Source organism: Paramisgurnus dabryanus, chromosome 20, assembly GCF_030506205.2.
Source record: "Paramisgurnus dabryanus chromosome 20, PD_genome_1.1, whole genome shotgun sequence".
NCBI classification, from domain to species: domain Eukaryota; kingdom Metazoa; phylum Chordata; class Actinopteri; order Cypriniformes; family Cobitidae; genus Paramisgurnus; species Paramisgurnus dabryanus.
The window spans coordinates 23,081,204-23,107,697 of NC_133356.1; the positions used below are offsets into that span (position 1 = coordinate 23,081,204).

Below are 26,494 nucleotides of genomic sequence, written 5' to 3' on the forward strand. Positions count from 1 at the left end.
ATTTTTGTGTCCTTTCCACCTTTTTAAATTCTCTGTTAATTAGTGCCTCCTCTCACAAGGTAGTACTCGTCCCTTGCAAAGCTTTGTCTGTGTTTCCTGTCTTTACCCACTCCTTGTCATCCTTCACCTCCGTAACATACGTTTCAATAAATTTGTAATCTATTTTTCCGCGTTGCCATAGTTACACAGTGGGCTTACGGGGGTTTTATGCCGGCATGCCAAGACCTTGACAAACAAAGCGTGCAGCACAGACTAAAAAGGCTCTTTGGCTAATAAACCCAAGCGTATCCACTGGAAACTGAATCAGCTATAGAGTGCTCACACCTGGTCTGATTCACTATTGTCCTGAATGCACCTTCTATTCACAAATTTCCTTTGTGCTCTCTTGAAATATATCCTCAAGAAATGGCTGAATGTGGGTGTTCACTGGGCTGAATGTTACCTGACGTCATGTTGGATTGGATTTCAACCTTTGTGCTGATGCTTTGAAAGGAGACTAACCAGTACGGTTTCTTTCAGGAAAAATGTCAAAGCTTCTGCTATCTGCCAGTACTCCATGTCGGACATCCAGTGGGCCTTTGATGGGCCTTACATGGAGAGCAAGGAGGACTCGAGCTCTAAATGGACCCAGTACACGGGGAAGGTGCCGGAACCGCGACCTGGCTCGGTAAGGACAGCAGTTGTATTAAAGGATTACTGATCGCACTAATCGGTTCATGTTTCACAGAAATGACTATCCTCATCTCAATGCAACTTTACCTGCTCTCAGACTCCAATGGTAAAGCACTTGTCAGCAGTTTGAGGGTGGAGCTTTTAAAGTTTTCTAATCGCTGTATGCTGTGCACATCTCGCATCAGAGAACACAGTCAGGTACAGACGACGTTGACCTGGTTTCCTTCAGAAATCTGATGCTGATGAGCAATTTCATAGAGTGCACCCAAAGAAAGGGTTTATTTCATCAAAGCCTATTGCCACGGAGATTAGAAGCGGGCAGAAAGTCTCAAATCAGCTGCATTTCCAATCCTTGGGTCTATGTATTAGTGAGGGTTGAGAATGCGGCTTTAGTCGAAGTTTCTAGAAATTAAAGGAAATTCGTTTTTGTTCCTCTAGCTTTGCGTTTACAGTCCAAAGGTTGTGGATTCAATTGCCAGCAAGCATGCATACTTATGTGTATCTTGAATGCACTGTAATTCACTTTGGATAGAAAAATATACCTGGGTTTAAAGCAATATTCCAGCCAAATATCAAAATTACCACATAATTTACTCACCCTTAAGCAATCCAAGAGACATATGTCCATCATCTTTCAGATGAGCACAACCTGTGACTTTAAACCCCCCAAAAGTTCATTTATCCTTCACAGAGGTAATCCACACGGCTCCAGTTGGCTAATAAAGGTCTTCTGTGGGTAATCAATGTGATTTTGTAAGAAAAATATCCATATTTCAAACTTTATAAACTGTAATAACTAGCTTTCGGTAACATCTTGGAGTCACGCGATTCACAAGAGAGTTTTACCGTAGTGAGAGTTGGCTGCCATAGGTATGTTGCAGAGAGTGACTCACGACCTGAAAGCCTGAGAGCAAAATGGTGTCGTTACCGGAAGCTAGTTATTATAGTTTATAAAGTTTAACATTTTGATATTTTTCTTACAAAATTGCATTGATTACCGGCAAAAGACCTTTATTAACACCTTAGGGGGTGTGCACACCAAAGCATTTACACCTTCGGCCGGTGCAGGATTTCAATTGTTTTCAATGGAAGCTTTGCGTTTTGTCAAATAAGCTAGCAGCTAGCGGGTTTCTTTCGCGCTCGGCTCTGAGCGTCGAGATTTGAAACAGATTCAACTTTGGGTGAAAGACTCCGCTCGTCAATGTCAGTTTTCACACGGCCGTCCAATCACAGTGGAGGAGGGGCGGGACAAAAATCACAACAACCAACCGGGTCACAGCTCAAATATCACAGCTACCAAAGCGCTGAAGAAAGTTTTGGTGTGCACAACCCCTTAGAGCGGGGGGAGGATGGATGCACTTTTTTGGCAATCAAGGTCGAAAGTTGTTCCCTAAACCCTGTTTGCTAACATTATAAAGCTTGGAAAAGCAAGGAGATTTACTAAAATAGCTCCAAATGTGTTTGTCTGAAAGATGATGGACATATGTATCTCTGATGACTTGAGGGGGAGTAAATCATGGTTTTTTTTTGATAAATGGCTGGAGTATCCCTTTAAGTATGTTGTTTGCTAATGCTTTTCATTGTTCTTTAGTGCATCACAGATCAACTTCGAGCAAGAGGCATCAACTCATCCACCAACCTCCCAGATGATGTCCTTCACTTTGTCCGTCGCCATCCGCTCATGTACAGGCAGATCCTTCCACAAGGACAGCGCCCCCTGCTGTTTAGGAGGAACGTGGATTACACTAAAATCGCCGTACACAGAGTGACTGGTCTAGATGGTCAGATATACGACATGCTCTTTATTGGGACAGGTATGTTACAGGGACTTTCCAAAAGCACTTGTTAGGTTTAAAATTCAGACAATATGATAAAAACTTTGACTAAAATGAGCTTAAAATTCTCAAATTTACTAGTGTATACATTAGGGATGCACCCATATAACATGTCTGTGTCAATACTGATATTCGATTACATGCCATCTGCTGATACCGACAGATACAGATAGTTTAGCTTTTTACGCCTTGTTTCAAATTATTATGTCACAAAATCCTAAAGTGCAGTTTATTGTAACCTTATTGAAAATAATCACACAGCATGAATGTCCGATAGTGGAAAAAAGAAATTGCTTTTATATTTTATAATACGATATATTGGTGCATCCCTAACACACATGCATATAATGAATGCAGGTTTTGTGTACCTTTATGCATGTGATGTATTTGTAATGACATCCAGATGAAGGTTGGCTCCAGCGAGCTGTGAAGGTCAATGATCAACTACACATTATTGAGGAACTACAGTTGTTTGAAGAACCACAGCCAGTGGAAAGTATAGTCATCTCAGAGAAACAGGTGAGAATCTGTTGAATTCAATGATGTACATGTCTCTAAATGCATCATTGCGAGGCTTCCAACACCTTTCATACAAATGTACAGTATTTTAGTGTGACACATCTATTTTATATAATCTAAATCTTACTTCCCACTTGAATCTTTTGTTGCCAGATGAGTGTGTATGTCGGTTCGCCCACCTCAGTGGTACAGCTGCCTTTGTCCACATGCAAAAGATATTCCTCTTGCTTCGAATGCGTCATGGCCCGTGATCCCTTCTGTGCTTGGGACGGACTGAAGTGCGTGGAGATTACATCGCACAACACTAGGTAGACATGTATGGTCTTGAATACAGGGTGCATCTGTTGTGCGGTTTTGATCAACATCTCAATGTCAGTACTCTTTAAACCAGTAGTTGAGCACGTAGCTTGATTTTGTCACGTTTTACGTCAACTTTTAATTTAAGTGTGAATGTATAAGGCAGAGACTTTTGCAGTAGGCCACCTGTTGAACTCTAATAAATGAAATATTAACATATTTTCTCTATTTGTAGGGACAATTTGACGCAAGACATTCTGAATGGAAATAAGGGCTGTGATGAATCTACAGCAGATGGTACGAACACATTTTTTGTTAGTCAGTGAGCTGTTTTAATCCATGTAGTCAAATGCAGTTGCTTAACTATTTACTGAGTCATAGCTAATGCTACATGTTTACCATGTGGGCTGAGATAAGTAGCTAAGGGTTGCTAATGTAAAGGTTGCAAGTTAGAAGATAATTCACGAGGAAGTGATTAATTAAGTTTGTTGAAAAAACTTTACTTCTTTTCGTTGTAAATGTTATATTTATATATATTTATTTTTTTATAGATCTAGTGTTACACCGGTCTCGCTCCGTGATGGTGGGCGATGACGTGCTGCTTCAGTGCGAGCTCAGCTCCAACCTGGCAACCCCTGAGTGGACGTTGAATGAAAACAAATTGCAGGGTTACGGGTTGGACTCCGGCTATCGCATTGGCACCGACGGTCTTCTGGTCATCGAGGCACGTCCTAACCAGGGCGGTAACTACTGCTGCTTCGCCCTGGAGAACGGCCTTCATGTTCCTGTTGTCATCTACACCCTGACTGTTCGTTCGGGGCTGCCACCTCCTCCACCCGTGAAGCCAACGCAGTCGCACGTGACCACAGCGATCCTCTGGAAGCCCCGGACAACCCAGAGCAACTCCGTGGAGGACTTCAATCCCACCCCACTATCTCCTCGCTTCGAGTTCCTGTCTCTAAAAAACATGGAGGCCATGTATCTTTCCCTCATCATCATTTTAGGAGGATTGTGTCTGGTTCTAACAATCGTTCTTGTTTACGTGGGATTCTGTTTGCAAGGGCGGAAAGGTAAATACTCTCTACGGTCGGCCGCTCGTGCTGAAAAGAAGAGAGGTGCCCACATGGAGCTCAAGACCATCTCTAGCCACTGCAATGGCAAAGCTGACACTCACGACGGTCTGCTGCAGATCGTTCCTGGAGAAGCTCCAACATCGCCCAATAAAGATCTCCCTCCTGCTCCACCTCTCCCGCCACCTTCTTCAGAGTCAGAGTTTGTAAACGGACTGACTGCCACCCTGCCCAATGTCTTACGCAAGATGAATGGCAACAGTTACGTGTTACTCAGGCAGACCGATGGAGACACAACGTCTCCTCTTTATTACTCCTTCACGGAGGAACTCAACAAGATCCTGGAGAAGAGGAAGCACACGCAGATATGCAGTAAACCTGATGAGAGCTCAGTATGAACATTGAGGGCATAGGTTTGCGTTTTGTCCGCTGGATTCATGCTTCACCCAAACTGGATACTAATGAGCGGACGAAGCTCCTTTTATTGGACGATAAACAAAGCGTCGCTATTCCTTTAAAAGGAACGCTCCCTCCCCGTTTACATTTCAAATATTGAGCTTTTGACTTTCACTGGGAGGAGTATCCGCAGGTCACAAAGTAGCAAAGGCTGCAACACATACAATGGACGTTCTACCTCAGCAGAACCTATTTCAGCATACTTATGTTAGTATTTGGGTTTGGGGCGAGGGAATAGAGCGAATGATTCACTGCTTTGTAGAACATACAGTAAGAAACTAGGCAGTTTAATTCTGCAAAATGAGGCGTCACACTTGTACAAAAAAAGCCACTTTAAAAGTGCTGTGGTGCGCTGAATGTCTTTACGTAGGACTTTTATTTGAATATTTTCTCACCATATCAGTTTTGGCCTCTATTAACAAATTAACGGATAAAACAGATAGGGAAAATGAAAAATGCACTTGATGGTATTAATAGCGTGATAAAATTGGGGTCTGGGTGGGGAACATGGACGATTTAGACAGTATTACCACTGGGACGCACTTTATGTAGCATTTGTTTGTGTAAGATGCTGCTGAAAATGCTGTGAAATGTGTGCAGATCTGTCCACTGTTGTGCATGCAGAAGAACTGACCACCACCGGGTTGTTTGTTGGACTTCATCGGAATTCCAGCATCGTCACCTGCTGGGTTGCTACGGCAACCACAGAGCAGAGGTAAATCGGATGCTGACCTTCCAAGATGCTTTTGACACCACCAGTTATTACACCACCACATCTTACAGACCTTACAGTGTTACTAATATTGGGAACTAGTAATGTCTCTAGTTCCCAACAGGAACTAGTAATGTCTCTATTCGGGACATGATGAACTATGAGTATTGTGATGGGTTTAATTATGCCTTCATGTCCAGTGCGAATTTAATTGTGTGAATGGAACTGATCCAGCCCACACTTGCGTGCAAGAGGACTTTGGCGAATCTCCCGCTGCTTAAAAAAAGCAAAGCACCTGGATCTAGCTGTTTAGATCAGAATATGCAGATTGCAGTGAAGCCGAATGGAGAACATTAAGGCCACATGTTCGGTACGGAGCTGAGATGAGCAATGCTGATAGTGTACTTTGTTTTCTTCTCTCTGTTCTTCACGTTTTTTCTTTTAATCTATGTGCTTACGATCTCTGTTTTTGTGTTGTTGAATGATTCTGTCATGTTTTTCAGGAATGGACTACTCTCTTCACTTTCTGAAGATTCTTTAAAATAAAGGACCATTCAGGGACGATATTAGTCACTGATAAAATTTTAATTTTTGGATAACTTCGAAAAATTCATTTTTTTTAATATGTGGGTTCCCTTGGATCAAACCCATGACCTTTGCGTCGCTAACACCAAGTGAGCTACACTACACACCGCCCTACTTGTTGTTTTCCTCATCTTTTCTGAATCCTCCTTCCACTTTTTTGTTATTTCCGTTCGACAAATGGCTTTCATGTCTGTGCATACATCTCCATCCTATTGTCTAATAAGAGCCGAATGATCTCCATACAGATCTGACCTTCGCTCTCCCAGCGGGTCACAGTCTGTGATGAGATGCTTGTCGCCATACAGCTCGTACGGTCTGTTCCTGCCATGTTTACATCCCCGTGAGTCTTATATTCCTGCGAGAGGGGCTCTGTGCAAATTCTTCTAACATGCCAGGACAGGTTTGTGGATGAGATGTATCTCAACTATGGGCCCCATTGAGAGCGATTTTACGGGATGCTAGAGAGAAAGAGATGGAGAAAGGGAAAATAAGATCAAAAGAGAGCCTGGAGAATGCATGGAAATAGTTTCAAAATTGTCATTATCTCTTTTCTTATGTCTCATTTAAGGTAACTTCTCAGCAAATATGTGACAGAATGGCATATGATATCTTTGACACTGTAGAGTACACTGTAAAAAGAAAAAATTACTTTAATTGGTAACTTTAAGTGAAAAAAGTTTAAAATGTTAAAAGGTGTTTTTTTCACTTAAAGTGAGAAAATTTAAGGTTATAAAAGTTTTATAAAATGTTAAAATAAAATAAAAACATTACTGGTGTGCATCATGAGACAAATAGCACATATATATGTTAAGATATGTCAGTGCAAGCTGTTTTAAGTTAAACCGGCCTGTACACTATGTCATCACATAGGCATGGGTGAATTGTTATTGATTGAATGTTACATTGGTTTTGTTCATCCAAAAATGAAAATTCTGACATTGTTTACAACCCTCAAGTTGTTCCAAACCTGTATTAATTAATTTGTTCTGCTGAACACAATACTATAATTTGATAAATGTTTGTAACAAAGTAGATCTGGGGCACCACTGACATTCATAGTAGAAAAAATGATATAATGGAAGTCTATGGTGCCCCAGATCTGTTTGCTTACAAAGAAATGTATACGAGTTTGGAACAACATGAGGGTGACTAAATGAAGACAGATTTTACATTTTGTATGTGTCCTTTTAAAGCCCCATTTACTATTGTCAATATGAACTAAATACCCGATGTATAATTACATTGTTTGTTTTTATTGGTTTTAATTTGGTCTCTTTAGCGATGCAAATTTCTTCCATCATATAGATGTGTTTAAAAAAACACATTTCAATTGAAATATTTATTTTGCAGATTTGTACAGTTTTGTGTATATTTATTTTCCTATGTATCAATTTTTTTTGTAAATCATAGTTGGATTCTAGATCATGGCTTGACATTTACTGTAGCTAACATCTTTGGATCTAAAAAAATCTGTAATTTAATTAAAGAAATATAATTGCACCCTTATATGATTCTTATGTGCCCAAATGTCAAAATAACAGGACACAACAACTGTATGTTACATATTTCTCTGCTTGTGTACATTATAAACTGTGACAATGTCTGTAAAATCCAGTTTTAAGTCTCATTATCAAAGTTTGATTTCAATCATTGATGGTTTTACTTTAATTTCAATCTTTTACGTGGAATTACTCAGTCAACATTTAAGATATCAATATTAAATTTTCACAAAAATGTTCTTTATATTTAGGATCATTTTATCTAGAAAACAGTAAATCACAATTGTTAAATCTATCGCACTGCAGACCACGTCAGTCTCAGATCCATCAGTACAGAGTTGTATGGCTCTTCATCTGTGGGTAGGATTGTGTGGGTTGCCTCTTAAAGTGCATATAATAAAGCTGCTTAGACCTATTCCTGTCACCATGGTGAAAAAGTCCATCTAGAAATGTTATCAATTCACTTAATGTTTAATTCACTATTGCTCTCTATGTGAGAAATATTCTCAACCATCTTGGCCTGTGCTTGTTCAATAGTCAAAGCCCAAGATATATACTCAATATATCTCTCTCTCTCTCTCTATCCGAGGGCAAGATGTTTTCCTGTTTCATTAACACAGTAATACCACAGGGACGTTAATTGCTGGGGATGCTGAGAATTCATTGCTACCCAATATACTCAAAATGGAAACCTGTCTGTTGGTTTGTTTACACTTTATCGAGTTAATACTTTTAAAACAGTATTAAGGTCTATGTTAAAGTTCTCTTTTTATTTGGCATTGTTTTTATATGAACTAACTGCAGAGATCCAAATGTGTTTTCATGTACTTGTTTTGTAATAAACTCAACATGACTCATCTGTGCTGACGTGTAAAAGCTATAAAACAATAGATTATTTTACTACTTGATACGTCAGGTGGAACAGGTTCTGCTGTTGACGTATACAGGCTGGCAGAATAATTTCTTCTGTTATTGATTTTTAATCCGCCACGGGTAATGAATTGAAACAATAAAGTTCTCTGTCACGTATCAGCCTGTATTTTACTATAGAGTTTGGGTGGTGCTTAAGGAAATCAGACACAAATCTTGTGTTCTTCTCCTCTAAAAGGGTGTGTGTTATTTTGATAAAATGAGTTGCAGTAGATAGTCAATGGTACTGATTTACAAGACACTTCCTGGAAAAAGGTAAAATAATCTCTCGTGATCATATGCATGCAAGAATGTTACGTTTGGGCCGGGAGCCAAAGAGGTTTGTACCGTAGGAGTACAGATTGATGTGATATGAATCTCTTAGATGTTAAAATCGACAACACCATAGTAAACATATGGTCATTTGTAGGGTTATGCTGGTTATTATGCCAGTTATCACCATGTGGAATGATACAGGATAAGAGAAAGCGAGATAACAAGTGCTTGTACGCAAGAGTGTGCTGGTGCCTGGAAAGTTTTTCATTAAGACAACATTATTCTGTTTTGTACTGAAGACACTGTAGTGGTTACATTATGGTTACATTTTATCCTCCTCTAGGCATTGACCCTATAGTTGACCACATCCCTTACAAACTAGCAGTCTTGTAAGTCTCTGTATCTGCATAAACAACCAATGCTTGCATTTGTAACCAGTTACATTAATACTGTTCACATTGAATTTTGATTTCCCCATCCAGGAAATGTTTGTTTGCCCATGTGATGGGGCAATCGAAAGCGGTCCAAATACAGTCCCTTGTGGTATGCCCTTTTGTACTTTACTTTTTTGCTTGATTATAATTGTGTCAGTAAAGTCATTTCCTAGTTAGGGTTAGGGTAGTTGTTGTTAGAGTCCACTGATCTGTGCGTTAAGTTCCTCTAAATTAAATTTTATTTGGTCGCTTTGCTTCATTTACCCCACCTTCTAAGTGCTAGAAATATCTCCTCAAATGTACATCAGCGATCACTGACTAATTTGTGAAATGTTTGTTTGCCCCTATGATGGCACAATCGAAAGCGCTCTAAATATAGTCCCTTGAGGTATGCCCATTTAAACTTAACTTTTTTGCCTTATTATAATATGTCAGTTAAGTCGTTTCCCAGTTTATGACGTACTGTTGTTGTTAAAGTCCACTGATCTGTGCTTTAAGTTCCTCTAAATTAAATTTTATTTGGTCGCTTTGCTTCATTTACCCCACCTTCGAAGTGCTAGAAATATATCCTCAAATGTACATCAGCGATCACTGACTAATTTGTGAAATGTTTGTTTGCCCCTGTGATGGTACAATCGAAAGCGGTCCCAATAGAGTCCCTTGAGGTATGCGCATTTATACTTAACTTTTTTGCCTTATTATAATATGTCAGTTAAGTCGTTTCCCAGTTTATGACGTACTGTTGTTGTTAAAGTCCACTGATCTGTGCTTTAAGTTCCCATAAAGTACATTTTATTTGGTCGCTTCGCTTCATTCATCCCACCTACTAAGTACTAGAAATATCTATTCAACTGTACATCAGTGATAACTGACTAATTTGTAAAAGGTTTGTTGGCCACTGTGATGGCACAATCGAAAGCGGTCCAAATAGAGTCCCTTGTGGTATGCCCATTAATACTTTACTTATTTGCCTGATTATAATTGTGTCTAAATGAAATTTTATTTGGTCGCTTCGCTTCATCACCCCACCTACTAATATAAGAAATATCTATTGAACTGTACATCATCGATCACTGACTAATCTGTGAAAGGTTTTAGCTGTGCAGTGAAAAGCATCCAGGTTTCCTTGCTGAGGCAGGTAACACAGACTCTTCATTCACCCCACCTACTAAGTGCTAGAAATATCCGTTCAACTGTACATCAGCGATCACTGACTCATTTGTGAAAGGTTTTAGCTGTGCAGTGAAAAACATCCAGGTTTCCTTGCTGAGGCAGGCAACACAGACTCTAAGGGAAGCCAGCATACTTTCAGCATACTTGTTGCCAAGCAACCAAGAGATGCTTTCAGATGTGTACCGCACATGTACTGCTGTGAGCTGTGGGTGGAGAACTGCATGAGGGCAAAACTTTTACAAGCTCTCCTTGAAAAGGACAAAGGTATTGTCTATTGTATAAGGTTTCCTTGACATGGTGTATTTGCATATCTCTAAAACTTGTTCTTCTGTGTTACAGTGAATAAATAGACAATAGCAAATGATAGACAACAATATATTTACCTTTACAATTAGATAAAGATTGCATGAGAAGAAATAATCACCCACGTCCTGACAGTTTGACACAGCATGTTGACACTTCTAGATCAAATATATTGTTTGTTTTCACAGGCAACACCCTAAACCTGAGGAACAAGAACAGGCACAGAAATGTACAATTTTATACACAGGGTGTAAGTTTTCATTGACATTTGGCAGTAACAAACAGTACGAAAATTAACCATGGTTATATTGTGGTAAAAGCGTAGTAACCATGGTTTTTTGGTGTATTGATTACTATCAGCAAAACCATGGTTTTACTACACTAACTATGGTTTAACTATGGTTTTTGAAAACCATGATTGTCAAAACCATGGTTATTTTGTAGTTAGCCTACTATGGTTTTACTACAGTAACCATGGTTTTTTGGTTTTAACTGTAGTAAAACCATGGTTAATTTTCGTAAGGGATCTCTTTTCACAAAGTGTCAAAGTTTTATCCCTTTATAAAAATCTGTTATTATTGTTCTCTGAAAAGAATTTCAGGTGCAATTAATAATCATAAAGGGATAGTAGGATTTTCCAGAAAGTATGTTTGCTTATTCAAACGTTCTCATTCAATCTTTTGATGAATGCATTGCGCCATCTAGTGATCTTCTGTGGAAGATACAAGTACTGCAGTTCAGCATCAGTCAGAGATACTATAAATACTATCAAGTTTTAGATTTGACAGTATGACAGTACCAGACAAAGTGTGTGTATATAAATAGTTTATAATAGTGCTCACCTCTTTCTTCAGGGGGGAGTGAAAGTGTCAGGTGGCAGACACTTTTATCCAAAGACATTTGCATCCAAGTCCTTTCAAACTATCAATTTTAATTGTAACTGTGTGAGATTTAAATCCAGGACTTTTGCAGCGCTAACGCAATGCTCTACCAACTGAGCTACAGTAACACATTGTTTTGCAAATAAATTGTTTAATTAAGTTCTGAATCTACTGTAAAATAATTGTGCTAATATTTCTGTTAAAAGCACAAAGCAAAAAAGTGTTTTGCTTTACACAATTCTGTTATGTTGTATATTCTGTTTAATATATACTGTATGCTTACGGTATATTTAATAATCTGTAGTAAATCATGGGGAAACGCATAGCACAGAAATGTCTTGTTTGCTACAGTAAGCTGACCCTACTGGTTCCTTGTGTACTCATTCCTAAAATTGCTGCTATATAAAATATTTTCTAAAATTATTATGTAAGAATTTATTTATCCAGAGCAATGTGATGCAACACATCCTTGAACTTTGGGATTTGTGTTTGTGACAAAGATGTTGTAGCACCCCAGGGCTGATGCAGTTGTCATTTTTATGAGGTTGTTAAAAGTTATATCTTTCAATTTGTTTCATTTTCCAGAGAGAGAGAGAGACACAGAGATGCAGCAATTGAATCCTGAGAAATCCTGGCTCAGACATCTAAACTATTTCCTTGACAATGTAAGTATTTACACTACCACTTACAGGACACGTTCTTTCTGGCTCACGCAAATGACAGATGCCTTGTAAAATAAGCAAGAGTGTGTTTTTTGTCTGATGAAACATTGAAAGCCTGTCTAAGTGTAGCATTTGAGGATTGTTCAGAATGTCAGTCTGATCTCAAAAATCAAGATGGATGTAAGTCTCCAGTGTTTAATACTTTTCTCCTACCTTTCCTTTGATCTATGAAATGTCACTCTCTGTAAGAATGATCAGACAGTACACCCATAATCTGGCGTATTCAGCTCATTCTGTGAGTTTTAACTTTAAACTTGGAAACTTGAAAAGAGTTGTATGATCATGCTGGATTAGAGATAAACTGGCAGGACGTTTGTCTTCAAGGGGATGTATCTGAGGAAATGAACCCAGCTATTCACACACACATTGGCACATAGACGCAATGCATTTTATACTGTACAAACTGTTATATTCTATTTGCCTTACCTACCCCAGTCCCTAACCCCAATCTCACAAAACCTGTTGTCAGGCTTTAATCTATGAAAAATTACCATATAGTATGTTTTTTTTAGCGTTTCAGTTTCATGTCCCCGTAACCCACATATGCCCCCCCCCCACACACACACTCACTCATTATGCCAGTGGAAGCAGATGGCAGTGAGTCCATACTTGTGACTGCTGTTAAACTATTGGAAAACTAAACTTTATGGGGCGGTTTCCCAGAAAGGGATTAGACTAGTCCTAGACTAAAATAAATGCTGTCCAAAGAGCTGCCCAAACTAAAAACAACCTTTACTGATATATCTTAAAATACAGCAGTGCTCTTTGTTTTGCCTCAAAATGCACATAATGTTTTTAGAAAGGCATGTTTGTTAAAACTAGTTATATTTCCTAAAAGGCCAGCTAATCTGTACTTTGTGATTGGTCTGAATACCTCTGACATCAGCCAGAAATTTGGCGCTCCGTACCATGTTCGGAAGATTTGGAAAATACCACAATTTTTCAATATTTTACTATGTTCTTACCTCAACTTAGAAAAATTAATACATACATATCTTTTTCAATGCGTGCTCTTTTAATCTTTGTACAGCGCCTCGTAAATGTGTTAGCATTTAGCCTAGCCCCATTCATTCCTATGGCTCCAAACAGGGATGAATCTAGAAGCCACCAAACACTTCCATGTTTTCACTATTTAAAGACTGTTACATGAGTAGTTGCACCAGAAAGTATGGTGGCACAAAATAAAACTTTTGTTTGGAGCAATAGGAATGAATGGGGCTAGGCTAAATGCTAACACATTCAGAAGCGCTTGAGATAAGAACATAGTAATATTGAAAAACGGTGGTGTTTTCCCTTAACATGTACTAATATACACTTACCACCAAAGGAAATGTAAAATTGTGAATCGTACTCTTTAAATCAAGAAGCATTTTCTTGATGAGCAAAATAATATAAAAACTCTGGTTTTTAGACAAAAAATAAAAAATGTATGTGAATTTGTGTTTAAAACAAGCAAAAATTGGGTAAGTTTTTTTTTATGAATTTTTCTTGAATTAAGTGTTTTAGAAAAAAAGTAAACTTATTTCAAGATTTTTTTCTTACACCATTAGCAGTTTATTTAACGTTTTTATTCACTTAAAACTAGACTTATTTGCTAGACTTATATATACAGTGGAAGTCAAACCCATGACCTTGGCATTTCTAATCTTATACTCTACCAGCTGCAGGAATGCATTAAAAGTGTAACACTGGGGTTGCATTGTTTAATGTTTCAGTTCTTTATTTTCACTGAACCATATCACCTAAAATATCAGCAGTTTTGAGTAAACACAGTGAAGCCGTGCTTTGGACATGTTCATTTAACGGTCAAGAATTTTGCAGCTGTGACCTTAGTAAAATGGTAAAACCATTTTCTCTCTGATTACTTTTTCTGAATGATAAATGTCCTGTTTCATTTGCTTTGAAATTTGAACGTGGCCTTTTTGTATTATGATCTCACATCATCTCTGTTTTCACCAGAACTGTTTTTGTGTGCGTGTCAATCTGAACAGGACCCAGGGCCTCACTAATGACACAGTGAATCTAAACCCAACATCTGCTGAAAACTCAGGAGACAAACTGAGACATTGTGGGAACCACTGTGGAGTGAAGGTAGGGAATGTCTGCATGTATTGTGTTTGCTCATGGACTGTGTCAGCGAGACAAAATATTTTCTTACTCTTTATTATGATCCTTGCCTGTGTGTGCATTGTACGCCAGTACAGGAAGGAAAAATATCGATACCTGTGCTCACATTGCAAGTTTTCAGTAAAAGTGCACTTAAATTCAGATATTTTTTGAGACATGCGTATGATTACTTTTCTTAGATCTAAAAAACAAGAGTCTAGTCTCTATTTCGATTTGATCTAAAGCGACTTACAAGATACAGTATACACTTTTTATTATCTTTTTATGTGTGTTCCCTGGGTTCAAACTCATGACCTTTTGTGCTGTTAATGCAATGCTCCACTGTGCTTAGGTAAACATGAGCATTACCATTTGTAATATTTATTATTTCCAACATATGCAATCATAGCGTCAGGTAAAAACAGCAAAGTGCCATGATGGATTTTCAACCTCCAACCTGAATGTGTATTTCCACACGCCTCACTCCAATAATGCACATGATAGCTTTAAAGTAAGTGATTGAGGCTGTGAGAAAGGGTTTGTTTTTGTTCCTGATAAAAGCCCACTGAGGCTGATGGGGTAAGATGAAGGGGGTGGATGGTAGGAAGAAAAAGAGGGAGGAAAAGACAGAGAACAGCTGCATGCACAGAAGTCTAAACCTACAAATACAATTCCACAACTTCTGTCACAGCTGTTGTAGGGGTAAACCCCGCTTCTCATTTCTACGACTTATACTAAATATGAACAAACAGGGTCACACATACACTATAGCAAATCATAAAACACTGTATGTTAACACATAACTTGCAGTCCACTACACATACATTCCTTCTGAGAAACAGCCCACCCCTTCACATCTTCAACTATAGACAGGAAACAAATGCAGCATGAGCTAAAAGCCATCTCGGACAATTCCACAGAGATAGGACCTGAGTCAGGAAACGAAAACTTTTCTAGTTAACCGCATTGACTTTGTTAAGTGACTTTTAATGCGTTTTCCTTTAGGTCCCCTACTTGTGATTACATAAGAAGTCTAGTGAGTGAAAAGTCATTGAAAATGAGATTGTGATCGTGTGTGTGGAGGTTTTTTCTGGCTGTATGGGACCATTTGCATTTATGCATTTGGAAAACACTTTTAACCATAGAAATGTGCGTTCCCTGGGTCATGTGTCATTAAGTTGCTTTATATACAGTAGCATCATTAGTTCAACTGATTCATTCTGTCATTCTCTTAAAGAGGACATATCATGAAAATCTGATTTTCCCAGTGCTTCTATCAACCTAGAAAATTTGAAAAAGATCAACCCAGTAACTAAGTTTTGGTAAACCATTCTCTGCAAGCATATGAAAAAATTGTACATTGAAATCTGGTTATCCTTGTGATGTCAGAGGGGATAATACCGCCCCTTAATCTGCACTATCCAACCACAGCATTGCCATTAAGTGCAGAGATCAGCTAATTTGCATTTTAAAGGACACACCCAAAAACGGCACACTTTTGCTCACACCTACAAAGTGGCAAATAAATTATATGCTATTTTGAGCTAAATCTTCAAATACGGACTCTGGGGACACCAAAGATTTATTTTACATTTTACATCGTGAAATGTCCCCTTTAAAGGACAAGTTCGGTATTTTACACTTAAAGCCCTGTTTTCAGATTGTTTATGATGAAATAGGACGGTTTTGACTGAAATTTGGACATATGAAGCTGGCCCGAGAATTTTCGAGTTTTTCTTGTATCACCTCCCACCTCTAGAATGGCTTTATAGGTGCACTGAAACAATCTTTTCTAAGTAAGGGATAATGTAAAGGCAGCCTATAGCGAAATAAGCCCTGACGCGGAGGGTCCTGATCACACTGAAGGGGCTTATTTCGCGATAACTACAGGCTGCCTCTACATTATCTCGCTTATTACACGGCTACTTGCCACATAAGGAAAAAAAACTGGACATGAATATGAATTTTAAAACGTTTTATTGGCATATTTGATTTAAATTATCATTTTTATCCTTCCGCGAAACTTTGCACAGATGCATAAAATGATCGTAATACCTTATTAAGATCCTCTGCTTCATACTTGTCTGTCTCATTTTTTTCTTTTAGCCAGTCTTTGAGAAGTTTTAATGCCCATTCTGTATTTTTTTGTGTGTTGGCTTCGTAGCTGTCATGCTCTAATTTGTCAAATTCAGTCTCAGTAAGCTCTCTGTGTCTTGTCGTTGTTTGTTCTTCGTAGTAAAATATTTGTTTTTTCGTCTTTATTGGGGAGCCATTTGAATCGTCCAAATCTATCCACTGTTTAAATGTTTTATTTTTTCCATACATGTTAAAATTAATGTAAAATTTTTCCATTGTTAATTGTGGTTGTCCAATGTTTGTCACAAGATGGCGCCAAACGGTAATCTTTGTTGGGGTGGAGGGATTTTAAACATACAAGTAGTACCGGCTATGCGTTATTACTTTGGAGCGGTTATTATTTGAAAAGAACCAACCTGCAAATGTCTCAACTGACCAATCAGAATCAAGTATTCCAGAGAGCCATGTAATAAAATGCATTAAACTTTGGTTTACAAAGACGTGAAACTCACCGAGTGGTCAGGGGTGTTCACTGGTATTCTCACACAAAAATCACTGCAATAGACGCATTCCAACAGGTTTTATCGTAGTTTTGTCCAACTCCATTGACTTGTATTAGATGTGCTGTGAGGTACGGTATTACTCCGCGCCGGGAACTTTGTTTCTATTCTTGCAATTGGCAAAGGGGGATTATCGCCACCAATTGGGCTGGAGTGTCTATTATTCAAGCTCTCAACGGAAGAATATACGGGTGTGAGGCGTTTGTAAAAATAGGTCCACAAGTTTACAACGAATGCTAAAACACCTGTTGGAAAGCATTGTTTGCAGCGATTTTTGTGTGAGCATATCAGTGAACACCCCTGACCACTCGGTGAGTTTCACGTCTTTGTAAACGAAAGTCTAATGCATTTTAGGAAGGATTGTTCCAGTGCACCATTAAACCCATTGTAAAGGTGGGAGGTGAAACAACAAACACCCGAAAATTCTCGGGGCAGCCGCATATGTCTAAATTTCAGTCAAAATCGTTCTATTTCATCTTAAACAATCTGAAAACAGGACTTTAAGTGTAAAATACCGAATTTGTCCTTTAAAGGTGCATTGTGTAACTTTTTAGAAGGATCTTTTGACAGAAATGCTATATAATAGACATAACTGTATTATCAGTAGTGTATTAAGATCTTACAAAATAAACTTGTTTTTATAACCTTAGAATAAACCGTGTTTATTTACATACACTGTTGGTCCTCTTACATAGAAGTCACCGGCATGTTTCTACAGTAGCCCTAAACAGATAAACTGCTCTACAGAGAGTGTTTCGTCATTGTTGTCTTAGACAACGTATTTGTCCTGTGGTGGCTATTGTAGCTTCACTGTGTGTTTTGAAAGGGAAGGGTGAGCTGTGGACTGAGCCGTTTGTTGCAATTCACAATCTCACCGCTAGATGCCGCTAAACATAGTCAGAGTGGACATTGAAACAATTTTTTTGCCATATAGGTAATACTAAATAAGTTTAATTTTAATCAAACTTATACTGTGATTGTTTTAGGCTGTTTTAACATGGTACAATAGCAGATCTTTATATTTAACCATGCTCTGTTTTTAAATGCGTGCCGCCCAAAATAGTCTGATCTTTGTTGCTGGATATAGAGCAAGTGGGAGTGTTTCAGGTATACCACAGTTAGCTGTCCTCCACCCTGCTCCTCCACTCCCATCTGTTTGATCATTTGCTTTGTTGTGGAAAGCAAGTTAATGCTTTTCATCCATGCATAGTTTCCTTACATGCGAACGACTCGCATGTTGTGTTTGATAGTTTCGAAAACTTAATTTTAGCAATGCTGTGGCCGGCTTTTTCAGTGACAGTACACCTACTTATATAATACTTACTGTATATAAAGTATGTTTTGGATGCCCTGATGTTGCTATGCTTAGACTACTTATGATCAAATGGAGCTCTCTGGTGTAAACAGGTCTCATTCATCCATACTGGAGCAAAACATTAATATCACTGCTGTCTTTTCTGAGTCAAGATTCATATTACTGTCTCACTTCAGTCCTTGCAATTTCACTTACAAATAAAATGTTTATCTCAGTCATTTGCATACAGACACGATTGTAGTGTCAAAACACACTTCTGTACATGCTAAAACCTCCTGCTGTTGTTACTGCCTGTTCCCTGTTGTCCTCATAGAAACTCACACAGATAAACGTGTGTATTAAACAGCCTGAGATGACTCCTCTTCACTGGTTTGGACACTAAGTTAAAGTCAGAGGTGAACCGAGGGTGGGTCTAAAAACAGCTGTTCCCAAATCTCTAACCGTCTGTTCTCATCAGTGCACTCAACGATCAGTGCACTTAGTCCAGTTGTTCCATCCCTATGTGCCCCACTCTCAGTTTAAAGCTCGTATACCCTTCAATGAATGAAAACCTCCCCTAAGGCTTAAGGTGGCACATCTAAGAGCTGTGGGCAGTGCCATGCGCTGTGTATTAAAATAATCATCAAGTCTTAAACACAAAGGTCTACACTGCAAAAAATGATTTTCAAGAAAAAAATTCTGTATTTTTGTCTTGTTTTGAGTAAAAATATCAAAAAATTCTTAAATTAAGATGCTTTTTCTTGATGAAGAAAATAAGTCTAGTTTTTAGCCCAAAAATATCAAATTTAAGTGATTTTGTGCATAAAACAAGCAAAAAAATCTGCCAATGGGGTGAGCAAAAAAATCTTGAAAATTTTTCTTAAACACTAAATTCAAGAAAAATTTGCTTACCCCATTGGCAGATTTTTTTGCTCATCAAGAAAAAGCATCTTAATTTTATAATTTTTACATATTTTTACTGAAAACAAGACAAAAATACTAAGATTTTTTTCTTAAAATTTTTTTTTTTTTGCAGTGTAGCACCTATGTAGCACCTGTGTAGAACCCTATTGTGCTATATAGATCCATATCTGGTGCTATAGTGGTGCTATATTACCCCCGGATTGTTCTTCATAGGTGCTATATAGCACTAAAAATGGTTCCTCTATGATAGCGAACTTTTAGTGCTATTTGGCACTCTTGTTTTAGAGTGTAGTGGCCTATTGTGAACCAGTGAGATGTTAGGGGTAGAAAACATTTAACTGTACCTGTAAAGGTACACAATAGCTACAATAGTATATTGTATTATGTTTTGTATATTCTAAAGATACAAAATGGAACCTTAATCTTAAAAAAAATTGGTGCTAAAAAGCACTAAAAGTTGTTCACCGGCTTGTAATTATAGGGGAACCATTTTGGTTCAATATAGCACAATGGTTTCCACACAGGTGCTACACAGGTACTACATAGGTGCTATATGGCACTTAAAATGGTTCCCCTGTGATTACAAGCCAGTGAACCATTTTTAGTGCTATTTGGCACTGTTTGTTTTTAGAGTGTAGTCTACCACCCCAGTGACAGAAAAGGTACAGTGTTATACTTTTATTTTTGACGCTGTGGGTTGAAACAACCCAACGTAGGTTCATTTAAACCCGACAGTTGGGTGTGGACAAATTTTACTCATCCATGGATCAAAACAACACAGCTTTTTTTGGAGTGTACACATCACTAATGTTGCTTAAAGTAAACTGGCTCAAGAACTGGAAAGCAATGTTTCTATGTTTTTGCAAATCATCCACTGGAACATTGAGCTGTTACCATCACCTCCGCCAAGTACAACATTTCCACAGCTGCTGTGGCAACTCTGGATCCAGCATGCACACTTTCCCCTGTTGAATTAATGAAGGCTGTGTTAAACCAGTGGCATACTGTAGGCCTGTGCTTTATAGAAAAGAAGTGGCCAAGTCTTTAAGGAACTTTAGTGTTACATCACTTATTGATGTGTCCATCCATGTAATTTGAGCAAACCCTGTAATTCTGCCCAATGAGCAAGAGGAAAAATGCACTGAACCATTTTCTCCCGTGAAGTTGTTTAATGTCTCATGAGTGTTCGTGTGATTTAAAATTCATGTGAGGCTGTCAATATTTTAAGGAAACAAGCACTTTGCTCTCTATGAAATAAAATTTTTTGAGATGCAGTGAATCATAAACAAGCAAATCTTTAAAGGCACATTTTAGATTGATGCAACATAGATATTAATCTAATAGTTAAAATGATGTAAGTGTAAATTAAAACTGCAAGCAGTGATGGAAGGGCCCTCGCACACATGACACCGCCACGCCGTGGCATAAGAATTAAAGGGAACAGTAGTAAATAGGCATTTAAGCATGTAAACATAGGTGAACCATTTAAAAGTGTATGAGAGTATGAATGACTACATGTAAATATTGGCACGTAGATGTGTTCAGTCCAGGACTCTTATTGATCATGTAAAATGTAGGGCAGATCTGACTTTGAATAATCAGTGTAAAACATGTTACTTCTTGTTGCCAGCAGGTGGCGCTATGGCCATAAGTGACTTTTGGCATGTAGATGTGTTCAGTCCAGGACTCTTGTCAATTATGTAAAGTTTGGGACAGATCAGACATTGCATAATCATTGTAAACATGTCACTTCCTGTTGCCAGCTGGTGGCGCTATAACTATAAGTGACTATTGACATGAAGATGTGTTCAGTTCAGGACTCTTATTAATCATGTGAAGTTTGGGACAGATCAGACATTGCATAATCATTGTAAACATGTCACTTCCTGTTGCCAGCTGGTGGCGCTATAACTATAAGTGACTATTGACATGAAGATGTGTTCAGTTCAGGACTCTTATTAATCATATGAAGTTAGGGAAAGATCGGACATTGCATAATCAGTGTAAACATGTCACTTCCTGTTGCCAGCTGGTGGCGCTATGACCATAAGTGACTATTGACATGTAGATGTGTTAAGTCCAGGACTCTTATTAATCATATGAAGTTAGGGAAAGATCGGACATTGCATAATCAGTGTAAACATGTCACTTCCTGTTGCCAGCTGGTGGCGCTATAACCATAAGTGACTATTGACATGTAGATGTGTTCAGTCCAGGACTCTTATTAATCATGTGAAGTTAGGGAAAGATCGGACATTGCATAATCAGTGTAAACATGTCACTTCCTGTTGCCAGCTGGTGGCGCTATAACCATAAGTGACTATTGACATGTAGATGTGTTCAAGTCCAGGACTCTTATTAATCATGTGAAGTTTGGGACAGATCGGACCTTGCATAATCAGTGTAAACATGTCACTTCCTGTTGCCAGCTGGTGGCGCTATAACCATAAGTGACTATTGACATGTAGATGTGTTCAGGTCAGGATTCTTAGCAATCATGTGAAGTTTGGGACAGATCGGACACTGTATGCCTGAGTTCCAGCAACCTGTTTCATAGCGAAACATCCAATTTGTCGGGCCAGAACCGACACAAATTTTAATATAGAATCAAATCCTTCGCAATTTAGCATCACAAAGGCCTTAAGATGAGACTCGCCAAATATGATGATGATCCGACGAAAACTGTAGGAGGAGTTAGTTAAAGTATGACTGCTGAAAATGAGAAAAACTGAGCCAAAATCTGAGAAATAATTCAAAATAGCTGACTTCCTGTTTGGTGTAGGGCGTTGCTCCAAGAGACTTTTTTGTAGGGCTTGCAATAATACATGAGCATACCGAAATTCGTACATGTAAGTTAAACACAGTCCAAGGGCTGCTGCATTGAATATTTGAAAGTGGCGCTAAAACATGTTCCTTCAGGTTGCCAGCTGGTGGCGCTATGGCTATAAATGAAAATTGTTATGTAGATGTGTTCAGGTCAGGACTCTTAGCAATCATGTGAAATTTGGGACAGATCGGACATTGTATGCATGAGTTCCAGCAACTTCCTGTTTCATCGGAAAACATCAAAATTTGTCGGGCCAGAACCGACACAAATTTTTACGTAGAGTCAAATCCTTCGCAATTTAGCATCACAAAGGCCTTAAGATGACACTCGCCAAATATGAAGATGATCCGACGAAAACTGTAGGAGGAGTTAGTTAAAGTATGACGCCTGGAAATGACAAAAACTGCGCCCAAATCACAAAAATAACTCAGAATAGCTGACTTCCTGTTTGGTTTATGGCTTCGCTCCAAGAGACTTTTTTGTAGGTCTTGTCATGCTACAGAAGCGTACCGAATTTCGTAATTGTACGTTAAACACAGTCCGAGGGCTGCTTCGTTGAAAATTTGTAGGTGGCGCTATAGAGCCGTTTTCCCACGCCTAATTCCAAAGCCTACACCACATGTAAATTTTCATCACTCTTGACATCCGTGCAAAATTTCATGAGTTTTTGAGTATGTTTAGGCCCTCTAAAGTCCCGCTGAAGTCGGAGAAAAATAATAATAATAATAACTCCTTGAAGAACAATAGGGTCCTCACACCCCGGTGTGCTCGGGCCCTAAAAAGTGTGTGTTCACTGCAAAAATGACTTTCTTACTTAGTATTTTTGTCTTGTTTTCAGTAAAATTATCAAAAAATTCTTGAATTAAGATGTATTTTCTTGGTGAGCAAAATTATGAGTCTAGTTTTTAGACAAAATATATAAACTTTAAGTAAATTTAAAACAAGCAAAAAATATGCCAATCGGGTAAGAAAAAATATCTTAAAATAAGTTTACTTTTTTCATAAACACTTCATTCAAGAAAGTTTTTTTTATCCCATTGGTAGATTTTTTTGTTTGTTTTAAGCACAAGTTTGCTTAAGCACAAGAATTATCATGGCCTAATGCTGCAACCCAGTATCACGAAATTATGTCCCTATAGTCACGTAAATTTGTAAGTCTTTTCCGTGACACTGACATGCTTTTTCGCCTTTTTGCGTGAACATGTCACATTTCTGTTTACGTGTCATTGTATTTGTTACTCAACTGTTTTGTCCTATTTTCTTACTATTGTCACTTCAGTTTAGGGTTACTTAAAATGACATCCTTACCCAAACCCAAGTCTAACCCTAACACCAGGCGACAATGGTTTAAAAATCATAAAACATAAAAAATAAATCATGAAAAAGGTATAAACTAATACTTAAAATGACCTCCTAACGCAAACACCAAATGTAACCCTAAACCGAAGCATCAATGGTTTGAAAATAGGACAAAACAGTTGAGCAACAAATACTTGACAGTGACACGTAAACAGAAATGCGTGACATGTTCACGCAATAAGGTGGAAAAGCGTGTCATTGTCACGGAAAAGTCTTACAAATTTACGTGACTATAGGTGCATAATTTCATGATATTGGGTTGCAGCATTAGGCTATGATAACACTGATACTGCAGATGCCAAACATGTGCAAGGACATACAATTTTCCTTCACAAGAAATTATTATGTCATTTTTTTTAAGAGGATATTTGATTCTTTCACTTGTTTTGTAGTTGCCGCAGTCAACGCTACCATCACTAATGGTTCTGTTCTCTGATAAATTAACATCAATGCAGTGGAAACTGATGATGAAGAAACGGTAATGGTCTAAGCCCACAGAGAAAAACACCCATAGTGCTGGGACAACCTGTCCTTGACCAACATTATGAGTGAAAAATGAGTTTTCTCCTATGTGTGTGTACGTGTGCTTTTTATTGCATGTGCCACTGTTAACCCTTACCTGCCCCAGGCCCAGAATCTATACACTATGGACTTTTTATGAAATCTAAAAGTGATCAAAATATTTACCCTAGCTGTCACTGAGGGTATACATTTTCAAAAAATACACTTAAAGTTTGCTCAAAGGTATATTGGTACCAAATGTATATTTACTTGCAGTGGTGGCCGGTGACTTATTTTTTCGAGGGTGCTCAATGCGAAGTTCGTCACAACTTGTATGTAGCCCGTTATGTGTGTGGTTAGTAATTTCAAAATATGTTGTCTGTGCGTCGAGTGATCCTATATGCATCACGTGTTTTGTCAAAATCAGTGCCTGCTGCACATGCGTCTAAAGGGTTTATGATAAAAGAGACGCTGGCGTTTGTCAGATACTCACATAATCTCATGCGTAATCAGATTTTGGTGTTAAGTGAGTGTCTTGCGTGTATTTTGTGAACGTGAGCGTCTCTTTTATCATAAACGGTTTTGACGCGTGTGCAGCAGGCACTTATTTTGACAAAACACGTGATGCACATGGTTCACATGATGCAACAAACACATTTTTTGAAAACACGAGCAACACACATGACACCCCGAACACTTATTTTGAATTTGCGCCCCTCGGATAAGCAGTCACGAGCCGCCACTGTTTACCTGAATACCTAACTGTACATATTAGGACTTTTTTGCCCCAATGACAACTAGGGTACATAGTTTGCCCATTTCTTCTAACAGTGTATGGTCAGAATCTGGACACATTTTCTGCTGTATAAATGTAGAATAAAGGATAAATATGAGCTCAAGTATTATACTCATACTGGTATCTTATAGTCACTCAATAAACAAAGGTCTGGGGGATATGCCTGGCATTCCTATATAAATCTGCAGTCACACTCCGTATGGTTATAGAGATTTCACACGGCAAACAGCTCCTGGTTTCCAACCCTTCCCAGGTCTTCAGGGAGCACTTATGTAACAGTGGCACACATACAAAGCACAGACACACATACATAAGTTTTTATATTTTCTCACATAAAAACCATGCCTGTGTAGATCCACCATTCCACATCCTGTTTTACTTACGCTAACACACAGATCCAGCACGCAGTGGTGCACACCATTGACAGTTATGGAACGCTGAGCTTACAGCTTTGGCAACTAAACAAAGCGCAGGATTCAGCTGCACAGCGCTGCACTTATACAACTCTGTAAAGAAGTGAATTGGAGTAGCAAAGGAGCCTCGGTGTCTGAACATTTGAGGCTCCTCTTGTCTCTTCTTAGGGTGTTTCAAATGATGGCAACTGGACAGCAATGGCATATAAGTAGTTCACTATACCATGAAAAGGGCCAGATACTTCTAAGAGAGGCACACAAATGCACACGGATACACAACTGAAAGCGAAGACACTTTTGTGATGTCGCTCAGTGGGTCGTTTGGGGATGGGTGAGGGTTGCACACTGGTCCTTTGAATTGAAAGGATGCTTAATTTAGCAACACAATGCCTCCACTTCACAATGAGCGAGTCTACTTTGAGTAAAACTGTTCACTGTCAAGTTGCTTAAAGCAAACTCTACTGGGGAACCATCCATTTAAGTAAAAGTATAATCCTGTTTTGTGCCCTTGTGTACTGTATAATCACAGGAATGGCAAAAATGTAGCCTACTTCTAAGAGTTCTCTAGAGGACCTGAAGTAATTCAAGTATGCAAGGCGTCGTGTTAGTTTGCATTATGTTTGAATTTCCTTTGAAGTCGGTTTAATTTAATAGTCCGAGTAATTATGATCTTGCTTAGATATGGACGGTATACGTCCCCAAACCCTTAGTGCTCAGGTCCTGAAGCTGTTTGGTGTTTTAACACTAAGATTTAGCTTTATTTGTTTGAGCGTCTTTTACCTAAGTCTAACAAGCTTTCAGATGTTTCATCCGGAAGATCTGTTATAAATTATGATTCAGTATAAGCATTCAGTTTATTCCTGTTACTCGTTTGACTTGTTTGTTTGTTCTGGTTCATTATTGCAATATTTGCAAATTCAGCTATTGAGTAAAGCATTTGGCAGGCTTTATAAAATATGCCCTGTTTTTCATTTACAGACGCCCTAAGGGATGTCTGTAAGTCCTCTCCATAATGACTCAAAATCCCCTATTGTTTACAGTCTATTAGCATTATTACATCTCATTAATTATTTTGGCAGCTTTTGTTAACTTTTTTATTTTGTGTTTGTCATTCATCTGTAAAGTATGACTGCAATGGTGTCTGAGCAAATGTCTTGGTTACAAAGTAAACAAATTAGTGTTCAGACCACTGGCTCCAAAAATGTGTATTATCATAAACCATTTCAAAATAATATGTAATAAAACACATTAGACTCCCTTGATAACATTATGCAACCTTCAAAAGACCATATACA

The 26,494-nt window shown here is 38.4% G+C and overlaps 1 protein-coding gene across 1 annotated transcript in view; it reads left to right on the forward strand.

The window, feature by feature from the left end:
- sema4ga (sema domain, immunoglobulin domain (Ig), transmembrane domain (TM) and short cytoplasmic domain, (semaphorin) 4Ga) overlaps positions 1-8,502 on the forward strand; it is a 33,540-nt gene extending 25,038 nt beyond the window's left edge. Inside the window, exons 10-15 of the mRNA XM_065297140.2 lie at positions 520-667; positions 2,264-2,486; positions 2,911-3,026; positions 3,180-3,334; positions 3,559-3,620; positions 3,875-8,502. Of these exons, the coding sequence (XP_065153212.1) occupies positions 520-667; positions 2,264-2,486; positions 2,911-3,026; positions 3,180-3,334; positions 3,559-3,620; positions 3,875-4,791 (1,621 nt within the window). The 3' untranslated portion in view covers positions 4,792-8,502. The remainder of the gene's footprint in view (positions 1-519; positions 668-2,263; positions 2,487-2,910; positions 3,027-3,179; positions 3,335-3,558; positions 3,621-3,874) is intronic.
- Positions 8,503-26,494: the final 17,992 nt, after the last annotated feature.